Here is a 13,029-nt window from a genome sequence, read left to right on the forward strand (position 1 = left end):
TCAGTGGGATGATAAGATCAGAAGACAGATTGTAAGGGGTTAAAAAGAGAGTGAGAGGGGAGAAAGTGAAGTCACCTTTTGTAGGTGACCTTTCTGAATTAAGTTATGAAAGGCAGAAAAGATGGAGGATGATAGCAGGGATGGAAGGACCGAGTAAGGGTTTTTTTTTTTTCAGGATGGGAGAGACATGGGCATGTTTGTAGGTAGTAAGGAAGGAACCAGTAGAAAGGGAGAGATTGAAAATAAGTGAAAGAGTGGGGGATGACAGAGGAAGCGATCTGTTGGATGAGACAAGATGAAATGCAATCCCTTAAACAGGTAGAGGGGTTAGCCTTGGTAAGGGGTAACCTACTTCATCATGGCAGACAGGAAAGGAATGGGATTACTCATGCACATAGAGGAGATTGCTTTGGCAAGAAGGGCCACCTCTACATGCTAGACATGGGTGAAGGAGGAGGTAACAGGTAAGAATCTGAGTGCTATGAGATGAGGAGAATTGGAGAAGACAAGATGGAGCTCCTGTTGGGAGCCCTTGGAAGACCAGTCCTTGTCAAGGGACTTCTCTAGTTGGATCACGATGATACGTTGTCTTGGGGTTGTTTGTACATTTGTACAAATGCATGCTGTCATTTCTTTTAGAAGTCCCTGTTCTTATCTTGTCTCCAAGTTGCTAGTACCTTTCCCTCTAAAGATATCTTTCATCTACTCTGTCTTTGTCTCTGTCTCTCTTTGTCTCTGCCTTTTTCTGTCTCTGTCTCTCTCTGTCTCTCTCTCTCTCTCTCTCTCTCTCTCTCTCTGTCTCTCTCCATAGCCACACACATACAAGTTGTTTCACCCATTAGAATGTAAGCTCCTTAAGGGCAGGGACTATTTTTTTCTTTTGTATGCCTGGCATTTAGAACAGTGCCTGACGCATAATAAGAGCTTAATAAATGCTCACTGATTGATGACTGAATGAAAGCATTGTGGGAGATAAAAAAGACAAAGAAGACTAGTCCTTGCCCTTGAGATGGGACAGTCTGGTAGGGGAATGAGACAGGTACACTCACCACTCTAGTACAAAATCTGGCCGTGTAATTCCCCTGCTTAAAAAAGTGCCAGTGACTCCCTATGCCTCTAGGAGTCAGTCTGTGCTCTTTGGGATTTAAAGCCCAACACAATCCTACTCCCTGCTACCTTCTCAGACCCATTTCCCATCACTCCCCTTCATTTACTCTGTGATGGAGTCTAACTGATCTACACTAGCTGTTCTCCAAACTGGGCATGAGTATTTCTATCAGGCAGAGATCAAGGAAGACTTTGGGAAGTGGGGAGGCTGGCATCTACGTATGTATGAAAAATAATGGGTAAGATTTCACCTGGCACAGACTGGGGAGGAAAAGACATTCTAGGCAACTGGCCATTGTGCAGAGGCAATGGAGTATAACGGGTTCAGATCCTGCCTTAGCCACGGATTAGCAGTGTGACCGTGGGCAAGTCATTTACCTTCTCTTGAGCCTCAGTTTCACCATCTGTAAAAGGGGGATAATAATAAACCTACTTTACAGGCATGTTACTACGATCCAGTGGGATGATAAACAAGCATTATAAAGCACTGTACAAATGCTAGGCATACAAAAGAAAATGTTGCCTCATTGGTAAAAAGAAAAAGGAGGCCCAGAGGGATGATTTAAAGACTGCACCAGATGTTTTGACAGGGTCACTGGGAGAATGATGTTACAAGAGGGAAGTCTGGAGGAACTGGCCAAAGATGGTTCAGGTTTCAGCAGCTAGGTGGTGCAGCGGTTAGAGAACCAGGCCAGGAGGCAGGAAGCCTCAGACACTTGCTAGCTGTGTGACCCTGGGCAAGTCACTTAATCTTTTCTTGTCTCAGTTTCCTAAAATTAGCTGGAGAAGGAAATGGCAAAACACTCTAGTATCTGCTCCCCCAAACCTCCAAAAATGGGGTTACAGAGTGTTGGATACAACTGAAAATGACTGAAAAACAAAACAATGCATTGGAGATGGCAACGCGGTGTAGTGGTTAGCTTACTATACTAAAAGTCAGGAAAACCTGGACGAGAATCGCCCCTTTGACATATACGAGCTGTATGACTGTAAGCTATTAAACCGCTGGGCCTCGGTTTCCTCGTCTGTAAAATGGGAGGGTTAGACTAGATGGCATCGGGGATCCCTTCTGGCTCTGGCTCTTTGATCCAAGGTTTCTGTTCTCAGACACTGTGTACAAAATGCTTTGCAGACCCTAAAGCCTGCCTGGATGTCTGCTATTTAACGGTCCTGGGCCTTCTGAGAGCCCTGTGCTGCTCGGGTATGGGCAGGCACCAAGCCAGGCCGTTTGCTATCTTGGGGGAATGCAGGGTCCCAGCCGGCCGGCCTAGGGCACTGATGCCCTTTGCTCCGCCGCCCTCCTTCTCTGTGCTTCTTCTGGGGAAGGACGGGTAGTGACATTTCCGTGAGTCGGTTGAGGCTCAGGCTGCTCCATGGTGCTCCTTGATGGTGGCAGGGAGTGGAGACATGGAGCTTCCCCAAATACGCTGGGCCTTGGCTTTGGAATGTCACGTGTGCACACACGAGTGAAGCTGACCCGACAAGACCCAGGCGTGCTGAGGGTCATCTTCTCTCACCTGGGCTCAGACCAGGCTGGGGGTTGGGGGAGGGGTGAGAAGTAAAAAAAGGAGGCAGCTCCCTGTAGTGGCCTATGGGGTGACTTTGGAGAGGACTTGGGTTCAAATCCCGACTATCATTTGAACACTTTGTTAATCTTGGGCAAGTTACTGTATACCTCTCTTGGCTGGAATTTCTCATGGTAAAATGAGGGGCTGAAACAATTCCAAAGGACTTATGATCAAACATGCGACCCACCTCCAGGGAGAGAGCTTCTTTTCCTTTCCTTCCTTTTTTCTTTTTCTCTTCTTTTTGTCTTTCCTTTTTCCTTCCTGCCTCCCTTCCTTTCTTTTGTCTTTACTTCTTTCCTCATCTGTCCCCCTTCATCTTTCTCTCCCTCCCTTCCTTGTCTTTCTTCCTTCCTGCTTTCCTTCCTTTTTGTCTTTCCTTCTTTCTTCATCTTTTCTTCCCTTCTTTCCCTCTTCATCCTTCCTTTTTCTTTTTTCTTTTTCTTTCCTTCCTTTCTTTCTCTTTTGTCTTTCCTTCTTTCTTCAACTTTTCCTCCCTCCTTTCCATCTTTCCTTCCTCTCTTTCTCCTTCCATCCCTCCCTTCTTTCCCATGGCTAATGTGGGAATTTGCTTTGCAACACTATATATATATAAATATAAATATAAATAATATATATATATATAAAATCTATCTATCTATCTATATAAATTTTTTTTTTTGCCTTCTCAATGGGTGGAGAAGGGGGAAGAGGGAAGGAGAGAAACAATTCAAAACTGAAAATAAAATTGAATTTTAAAAAAGAGAAAAGAAGATGAAGGGGTTGGTTCAGATGATCCTTAAGGTCAAATCTTCCAGTTCCAAATCCAGGATCCTATAATCCTGTGACCAGGTCTCAGTGGATAATCTGCTCATATACAACTAAGAGCTGACTGCAGGATTTTGCACTCATAAGTCAAGATGGTGCTTAGAGACACTAATAGTTAAGATTGAGATTTGACCTTTTCCTTCAGACGTGGTCCTGGGAGCTGTTTCTGAACCTCCCCTTTTCTTCTTTTTCTTTCTTTTCTTTGTCTTTCTTCCTTTCTCCCTCTGAGAGCTGACTGCAAGATTTGGTGCTCAGAAGTCGAGATGGCACTTAGAGAGGCCAACACCAAGACTGAGATTTGTCCTTTTCCTCCAGACGTGCCCCTGGGAGCTGCTTCTGAACCTCCTGTCTTCCTCTGGGGGATGGGAAGACATCTGCCTGTGACTGCCATTGTTCCAGCTGGTCTCTGTCCTTGGGGTGACCTATACATTCCTCCCTAATTCAAAAAGAGCATCTAGACTGTTTACTTCTCCCATGACCTCTTCTTGCTTTCAAGTCTGATGAGAATGAGCATTAGGAGGTGTGAGGTTATTATTGCCCCTGGGAATTATTTACACTGGGTCTGCACTTTGGCAACCAATCACCTGTGCCTCTGGCCTGGCCCATCTGAAGAGCGGCAAATTGGACGGCTCAGCCTGGCCCCCACTCAGAGAAGGAGCTCTGCTGCCTGTCATTCCATTCTAAATCCTCTTCCCTCTCAACTCCTTGATTCAATTTGATGATTCCAGGCCTGGTTATCCAGGCTGCAGGTGCCCAAGATCCCAGTCTTCTCTCTTCCTGGTATAAAGGAAAGGATAGCCTATTTGAAGCTCAGAGGATTATAGATTTAGAATGAGAAGAGACCTCAAGGGTTATTGTGGTTCAACTCCTTCATTTTACAGATGAGGAAACAGAGGCCCATGCAGATTAAGATTAAGTGACTTGCCCAATGTTACGTGGCAGCTAGGTGGCACAGTGGATAGAGTGCCCTGTCTGGAGTCAGGAAGACCTGAGTTCAAATCTGGCCTCAGATACTTACTAGCTGTGTGACCATGGCAAGTCATTTAACCCTGTTTACCTCAGTTTCCTCATCTATAAATGAGCCGGAGAAGGAAATGGCAAACCACTCCAATATCTCTGCCAAGAAAAGTCCAAATGGGGTCACTAAGAGCTGGACAAGACTGAAATGGCTCATCACCATCATCGTCATCAACAGCAGTAACAGCTAAAATCACACAGGCAAGATCACAGCATCAAAGGCAGGATTTGAACCCAGCTTCTCTGACCCTAGAGCTGTGCCATAAGATGACTGGACCTCCGACTTTAGCTCAGCTCCTTAATTCTCTTGAGCAACTCACATAATTCTCTCCGGGCCTCAGGGTCCTCTTTTGTCAACCTAAGGGCTAGGACTCAGTCTTCTGCGCTTTTTGACCTGTTATAGAGCTCCTAATTTTAGTGGCCAAAGAGGTGGAAAGTGGAAGGGAACCAGCAAGGGTACAGAAAAGAATGTTGGATACAGACATGAGGATTTGGGTCTGGATTCTGGCTCTGCCCCTTATTACCTTTGAGAAATATTAACATAAAATCTTGCATCTGGGTACAAAAAAACCTCACCAGTATAAAATTGGAGAGTTGTGGGTAGACAGATGTTCTGAAAAAGATCTGGGAGTCTGAGTGGACTGCAAGTTCAACAGTAGCAATGTGATGTGGTAGCCAGAACAGCTAATGTGATCATGACCTGCATTAAGAGGGAAGAACAGCTTCCTCGGTGTCTTCAAGCACAGGCCCAATGACTATTTGTTGGCATATTATAATGAAGATTCCTTTCACTTATTGGTTGGGACTAGATGGCTGATGGAGCCCTTTCCAACTCTCCAATTGTGTGGTTTTCTGACACACTGTGTATAAATACGTGGCAGTGTGGGCCATGTGTCTGACACACTGTGTATAAATACGTGGCAGTGTGGGCCATGTGTCTGACACACTGATGATACCCAACCTTGGCCAAGCCACATTACTTCTCTAAGACCTCAGTTTCCTCAGCTGTAAAAGGAGAGAATTGCACAAATAACCCTTAGGTTCCTGTCTGGCCCTAAATCCAGGACACAGATTAAGTGCTTAGTAGGAAGTTACTGCTTAAGGTTAAAAATGGTCCTTCCTTCCCCTTGAGGACACAGGTCAGAGGTCCTTATGCTATGTAACTATAGAAACTGCGTTAACATGACTGACACTGAATGTTACCGAATCTTTCCTTACTGCTCCTCATGGCATTGAGTACTAGGGAAATAGCCTGCTAGGCGATCGTTAACTAGCTCCTGGCTTTCATTCTCTTTTTAAAGACTGTAAGCTCCCTGAGGGCAGAGACCTCCTTGCTTTTGTACTAGGATTCCAGTGTTCAGCTGTACCTGGAACCTAACTGTTGCTGCCCAGTCATTTCAGTGATACCCCATTTGGGGTTTTCTTGGCCAAGATACTAGAGTGGTTTGCCATTTTCTTCTCCTTGACCTCCTTTGACAGATGAGGAAACTGAGACACAAAGGGTTAAGTGACTTGCCCACGGTCACACAGCTAGTAAGTATTTGAGGCTGGATTTGAACTCGGGTCTTTCTGACTCCTGGCCAGGTGTTCTATCCATTGCACCACCTAGTTGCCCAGAACCTAGTAGGCACTTAATAAATGCTCATTGACTCACTGAGAGCTGCCTGGGACTAAGAAGTTAGGTCACTAGCCTATGATCACACAGCTGGGACAGTTCAAAGGCAGGATTTGAACCCAAGTCTTCCTGACTTTGAGGTTGACTCTCTATACACTCTATTACTCTATGACTGGTTGAATGAACGAAGCAGCTACAGTGTGTTCTAACAGCCCTATGCAAAGCATAACTTACACATTGGTGATTCTAGGTCTGGTCACCAGAAGGAAAGGGGGCTTGAGCACTCTTAAGACAAGTCTCCGATCAAGTACGTTCAGGGAAGCATGTCGGAGGGCTGCCCAGTCAGAGCGATCCTGACGTGGTTCTTGGAGCCACTGGAGAGAATGGAGACAATTTTAGGCTTCCTCTTCCTTCTTGTGTCCTGAATGCTATGTACCCTCTGGTGACATTTCCTCCAAAACAGGTTTTTAAATGCCTCTTTGCAATAGCTGATTTGAACACAAAGAGGTTACTGAGGTGTGGTTGAAGGGGACAGTGACACAACCCAAGCTCTGAAGGGCTCTCCAGGAGAGAAGCCAGTCTGGACAGCCTCTGGCCCATGGTCAATACCCGTGTCTGCCAGGTGTAGGAAGCAGGGGATTGATTTTCATCCGGCTTCCTTTGGGCCTTGGTGGGGTGGAGGTGGTGTGAGAGCACCACAAGACAGAGGTAGGCTAGACATTTGTTGTTACAAGTAGAGAGGGGTCTGGGGGAAGCACCACAAAGTGGGTCTGAGGGAAGGGGAGGAGGGGGAGGGGAGCAGAGGGTCCAGGAAATGAGCACATCCTTTTCTACTTTTTCATTCCTAACTGGGTGACTAAGCTTTGTTGTAGCTACTACCCAGAATTAGTTACAGCCTGGTTCTTAGGGAAAGGATGGGGAACCTATGGCCTTCTAGATCCTTAAGTGCTGTCTTTAGACTGAATCCAAATTTTTGTACTGAAGGCTGCAGGTTCCCCACTTCTGACCTAGAACATAAGAAAAGGAAGAAAAAAGGGTCATGAATCTTTGAAGTCAACAACTATTTTATTCCACAGGAAGAAGACTCCAGTGTGAGAAACACAACAGTGAGGGGGCCTTAACAGGTTCGTGAGGGTAGTGTTTACACAGTAACAAAACAGATATTAGGATTACTTTCAAGATCACTTTCTTACACATCTGTTATCGTAATGGGTCGACTCAGCTGCTGCAGTATCTGAGGCACAAACAATAATAGGAAATGGAGCTCCCCCCAGGGCCCCTCTTGTCCCCACAAAAGCTCTGCACATTCATGCCAGAAAGCACAGCACTCTGGGAACTCGGACTCTGCTCTTCTTAATCTCTTGATGGACAGGCAGGGCTAACATTTCCACTGAGAAAAGAAAGGCAACTGGTGTTAAGTAGCCACAACACTGGATGGCTGAAGCTGGGATCTGAGGTGCTTCTGGCTTCCTGGATGCTGCTGGAAAAGGGCCAGGGTCCTCTCTGCTTCATTTGCTGTAGGTGGGAATTGTTTTCTAATTGTTTTAAGGTTAAAAAAAACCCAAACCAACAAAAAGAAAACTGGTTCTAGAAACAGAACCCACGTCTTAGATGGAGGCAGCATGAATCACAGCCAAATCTTGGATATGACAGTCCAAATACAAAATGGCAGTATTTTCTTAGGGCTTAAAAAAAGGTCCTTTACTGCAACCCAGGGAAAGCTAATAGCGAAATACGGAAATTGTGAAAATGAATCAAGTCCTCATCTATCAGCTTTCACAGTTTTGGGCAGAGTTCTCTCTGGGCCTTGAAGAATCACCACCAGGCAGATTCTAACCAAACACAAGGTGGGCTTCAACCCTGCTTTGACAAGGGCTTCTATCCCCAACCACTCCCCCCATGTAGCCTTGAGATCGATACTGAACATGACTCTTCCATAGCTCAGATTTCAAAGATGACTGTTGTGCAATGCTGAGGAGATTTTCAACTATTTAAAGAGTTGCCTAAAATTAGAAAGGCGCTCAGGGTGGGGAGGTCATTTCGAACAGCAGCTTTCCAGAGGTCCTTTGGGCCCACCGTTTGGCAGTGCAGAGACTTCTGTGGTCAAATGTGAGTGTATTTTGGCAGCAGCCTGTGGCCCAGGGTGGCTTTCTCTGGGAACCATGTGTTTCTTCTACCCACAGACGAGTCACATGACTCCATTTTGGGAAGTCATGGAGCACTGGTGTAGAAGGCAACCCACTCTGGGTGTGGTGGGGGCCTCCCCTCACTTTAAAAGGGTCTGGTTTAAGGAAGTGTTCAGTGATCACAAAGGGGCCTTTTCAAAGCAGAACCACAGAAACAGTTGATGATTTGACACTCAGAGCCCTTCTTAGCTGGCTGTGAGATCATGTATGAAGATGGGTCCCCAGTAACAAGGAAAGACTTCTACCTAGCCTCTTCAAAAGCTTTGGGCCTTGTTTCAATCCCCTAATGTAGTGGGAAGGGACAAAGTTGGGGAGTCCAACACGCCTGACCCCAGGAAAAGACTTTCAGTCCATGTATTTGTGCTGAAGAAAACAGCATGAGAAACGTGTATGGGAGAGACCAGCTTCATTTGTGTCTTGGATGGGTTTGAGTTGGGACTCAAACATCAAAATCATCCACACATCCACTGGGGGTGGGGTCTTCTTCACATTACAAATGTTTAAAAATCAAAAAGCCTCATTTAAAATACAATGAGCAAGTCAGTTCTAGGGAGAGGCTGGTCCTGAAGAGGTGTGTGTGGGGGAGGACCAATCTGTTATTGTGGGGGACAAGAAGAGGAGAATCCTCACCTTGGGGTGGGACTGTCTACAGGGACTCAGCCTGAAAGGACAGGACCACTTTTCAAATGACCCCACTGACATTTCACTGAACAGGACTGACAAACAACTCCAACAGAACAGTATGTTCAGCCCAAGCTGCTTCCTTTTCTTTTGTTTATAAGGTGCCTCCTCTCCCTTTCTGCAGGGCTGGGGGGGGGGCACTCCCGTGCATGGATCTGTCCCAATGTGCCTCACTACTGTTCTTCCCCGAGGGTGGGGCATGTGCGTAGGGGGAACGCTGGAATTAGGTTCGTTCTTAGTGTAGTTTTCTGATGAAAGAAATGCTTTCGTGAGGCTTCTTCTCCCCAGTCAACACTGTCTTAGCAATGCTACAAAGTGACCACTAATAGCAAGCAGAGGAATGCTCACAAAGTAAATTTGACTTACAAGGGACACAATTGAGTGGTGGTGGTGGTGGTGGTGGTGGTGGTGTTTTAAGATTTGGCTGACTTAGAAGGACAAAGCAGTTCAAAATTAGCTTGTGAAAACTGAATCACCTTTCAATTGGGGGCAAGAAATGCATGAAGAAATTAGCCCTAGAAAGCCCTGCCCCTTGATAAAGGGGGGCTTTCAGACAGACTGCCTGAGGCAGGACCTCAGAGGGAAACCTAGCATCCTGCCTTGTTTCCCTTTCCGAGAAGGGGCAGGGACTCACTTTCTGGTTTGGAATGCCGAGCAGAACGCAAAGATTGGACTGGGACTCCAGCCTGGGCAATCAGACTTCCAAGGCCTGTTTAGAGCTCTTTAATATATACTGGACCTCAGCTTGATCCACTTCTAGCAATACTTCAATTTTCTTTTAAAAATAATACATAACATTCCTCAACTCTCAAGTATATCTTCTATACAGAGTGCCCTGTAGTAGATGCATAGAATTAGTGCAATAGAAGATTCGATATAATTTTTAATTTCTTTACAGTAAACAAACCTTTACACACACTACAGGTCCTGCTCTGAAATTTTCTTGTCTATTTACAAGCGCACAGTTGTACATATATACATGTTAACAAAATACAGGGCCATCTAAAAGCTAAGTTCATTTCAGATGCATATTTTTTAAAAGTTCTTTCCCCATAATCTTAAAGTGCCCCCAAATATTGAATGTGGTTTTCCATTTCTATTTTTCCCCTCAACAGTGCTCACTTTTGCTTGTTCCTCAAGACTAGTTTCCCCCCACGTTCTCTACTGATTTATTTGGCCAGCAGAGTGGGCCTCTTCAGCCCGACGGCTCCGCTGGTGTCTGGGGGCCACGCGCTCGCGCTCTCTCTCTCTCTCTCTCTCTCTCTCTCTCTCTCTCTCTCTCTCTCTCTCTCTCTCTCTCTCTCTCTCTTTCTCAGGTGGAAGGGTTTCTTCAGGAGTCCAGCTCCAACTGCTCTTGATTCTCACTGAGTCTCAACATGAGTTGTTGCTCATAGTAAAGACTTTTTGCATAGTTTATTTCTTGGGATAATTTGACTGCAAGGACTTCTGATTTCACGTGGACCTGGAGGTCAGAGAAAAGGAATAAAGCATGAGGTTTAGAATGTGAAGTGGCATTAATTCCAAAGGAACGAAGGGAGGGTGGCAGGGGGTGGCAAGCAGATGGCGCCAGATCTGGAAGACACCACAGTCTCCTCAGGGTGCCACAGATGGCCCAGACAGAACTGTACCTAGAGAACTCAAGCCCAAACTGGTCCTGTCCAGTGAATGAAGAACAATTAGCAACAGAATGTAAGGTCTTAGAAGGGGGTGAGTTTCTGCAATGCCTCCAACAGTCTCCTGTACACACAAGGCACTTAATAAGTACCTGCTGAATACATTTCGCCTATTCTTCCTAATGCCTGAGGCCACTGGCATAGCCACACCGCCTTTGCTAAGCTGGGCTCGTTGGCACAGAATGCAAGATTTATAGAAATGAAAATGTACTTGCTCCTTCTTCCCATTTACTTTGTGCTTTTTTAAAAAAACATCAGAACAATTTTCTAATCTATGTCCTCCCCCCCAGTTAGTGTGAATAATGAGTCCCCTGAAATGGGAGCATTATTCCCATGTTCTACCATAGAGTTACGGGGGCTGGAACCAATGACCATCCTTTACATAATTACCCCTTCCCACAGTATAGATTTGGACACGTGGGGCTTATTTGCACTAACTCGCTATATTCACCAAGGGAAATGGAAGGTAAACCTAAGCAGTAAGTCAGCCCTCTCTGACAGTGCACGTACCATCTGTGTCCCGCTCCCCCCCCCAAGCCCTGAACCCCAAAGTAGGGAGGCCCCTTTCCTCCTCTTTTCTCTGACCCATACAGCCAGTGTGTAAGGGACCTGAGTGCACTAGCAGCAAACATACTTTCAGGGCTAACTGCTCCACTCACTCAGGCTATTTTTAAACAAACTGTCTTTAGAACAGGCCTCAAGGCACAGGACAACAGGACACACACCATCTAGGTGACAACTTAACAAAGCTGGATCACACCAGTGCTGAGTGGGTGGGAGAGAAGGTACAGTGATCAACTGCACAGCGAGCCTGGGCTAAGACAAGCAGTCATTGCAGAGAGATATGGAAGTCTGAAGCTCTGGCATCATGACATGCCTCTGAGCCCTGGGAATGAGGCCCCTACCCATTACATGGCATCACTTCAACATTACAAGAAATCTTTGTGGAGGACCCGGGGCTACACACTGCCTTTCTATGAGGTCCAGAAACCTCGAGTTTGGGCAGTCATAGAAACAAGGGACCTCAGAGGCCATCAAACCTAACCCTCAAGGAAACTGAGGCAGGCAGAGGTGAAGTGATTTACCCAGGGCCACACAGCTAGGAAGTGTCTGAGGCAGAACTGGAACTCAGCTCTCCCTGATTCCAGGCCCAGCACTCTGTGTTGGGAGCCCTCAGCTTTCTTTTATCTCGTGTGAAGCCACAGTGTTGTCCACCACCTGCCTCTGTTGGAGGGCAAGTCTACACTGTTTTCTGGCTTTTCCAGAACAGTCCCTCAGGCTCACAAAGTCCCACCCTCCTGGCAGCATGGTGCCGGTCCTCCCTGCTCCCCTATGACGTGAGTAGAGGAGACTGCAGTCCCATTTTACAGGTGATGAGCCCACGGCTTGGTGCAGGGCACTCAGCCGGCTGCTGGCAGGACTCATCATCAGGGAACATTCATAAAGACCAAGGCTTCATGACGCCGCATGGCCTGAGCTTTATTCTCTTTGATCAATGGCTTGAACTGAGGGGACATCTAGGTCACCTAGATTTCAGGGCAGGACTTCCTGGGACATTTTTCCTGATCACACTCTTGTCCTGCTGCAAGGAGGAAATGAGGTCATGGCTAGAAAGGGCCAGCAGGCCTCAGAGGAGCTCCCTAAGCCTGAGTTTGTCCCCTGCTGTGTACACAGCAGTGCCAGGTGCAGCTCCCGGGGGAGGCCGAGGAGCCAGCTCAGTCTCACCATTGGTTTCTGATGGGAAGGTCCAGGAATCACAACTCCACTACTTGTATTCACTGCTTTCTTGGTCAGCTGCACATACACCTTCCCGTGGTCTTTGGAGACGAGGCAGTGGTAGAGGTCGTCATATCGGACTTCCAGGACGATGGCCTCTCGATCGACATAGTCCCCACTTTTTAGGAAGTAGACTGCTCTGGAGGAGATGAGGACGCAGTAGCTATCAATGTTCTCTACGGCTATGAAGCTGCAGGAAGAAACCAAAGGGGAAATGAGGCACTGCGGGGTGGGTGGGTGGGCAGGCTGGTTCCCTAACTGGTCCGTATCAGGAAAGCTATCAAACTGGCAAGGTGACAATGGAGTTTTTGCCCAACTCCCCTCCCCTTTTACAGTTTAAAGCTTCCTCGATTTAAGGCTGGGTTAGTTGTTGGGTGGCCAAAAGTTGTTTGGAGTCAGACTGAAATGGTAACCTATCTTTTGGGACAAATACTTAATCCTGAATTGAGAGCTGGGAAAACTAACTGCTTAACAATAAGGTCTTTACAATAAGTAAAGACACAAAGAGAACATATACCCCCAAGAAATGACTGAGGCAAGAGAATGCTGATGACCAGATGGGACAGGCAAAGAAAAACCACACAGAAGACAGAGCTTGCAGA

The 13,029-nt window shown here is 46.5% G+C and overlaps 1 protein-coding gene across 1 annotated transcript in view; it reads right to left on the reverse strand.

Annotated features, from left to right (window-relative positions):
- Positions 1-7,157: 7,157 nt before the first annotated feature.
- Positions 7,158-13,029, reverse strand: part of VPS13D (vacuolar protein sorting 13 homolog D) — a 328,743-nt gene continuing 322,871 nt past the window's right edge. The window contains exons 69-70 of the mRNA XM_020973579.2: positions 12,377-12,617; positions 7,158-10,440 (exon numbers count right to left, since the gene is read on the reverse strand). Of these exons, the coding sequence (XP_020829238.1) occupies positions 10,309-10,440; positions 12,377-12,617 (373 nt within the window). The 3' untranslated portion in view covers positions 7,158-10,308. The remainder of the gene's footprint in view (positions 10,441-12,376; positions 12,618-13,029) is intronic.

The sequence above is a fragment of the Phascolarctos cinereus genome, unplaced genomic scaffold, assembly GCF_003287225.1.
Source record: "Phascolarctos cinereus isolate Bilbo 61053 unplaced genomic scaffold, phaCin_HiC Scaffold_726;HRSCAF=1367, whole genome shotgun sequence".
Classification (NCBI taxonomy): Eukaryota; Metazoa; Chordata; class Mammalia; order Diprotodontia; family Phascolarctidae; genus Phascolarctos; species Phascolarctos cinereus.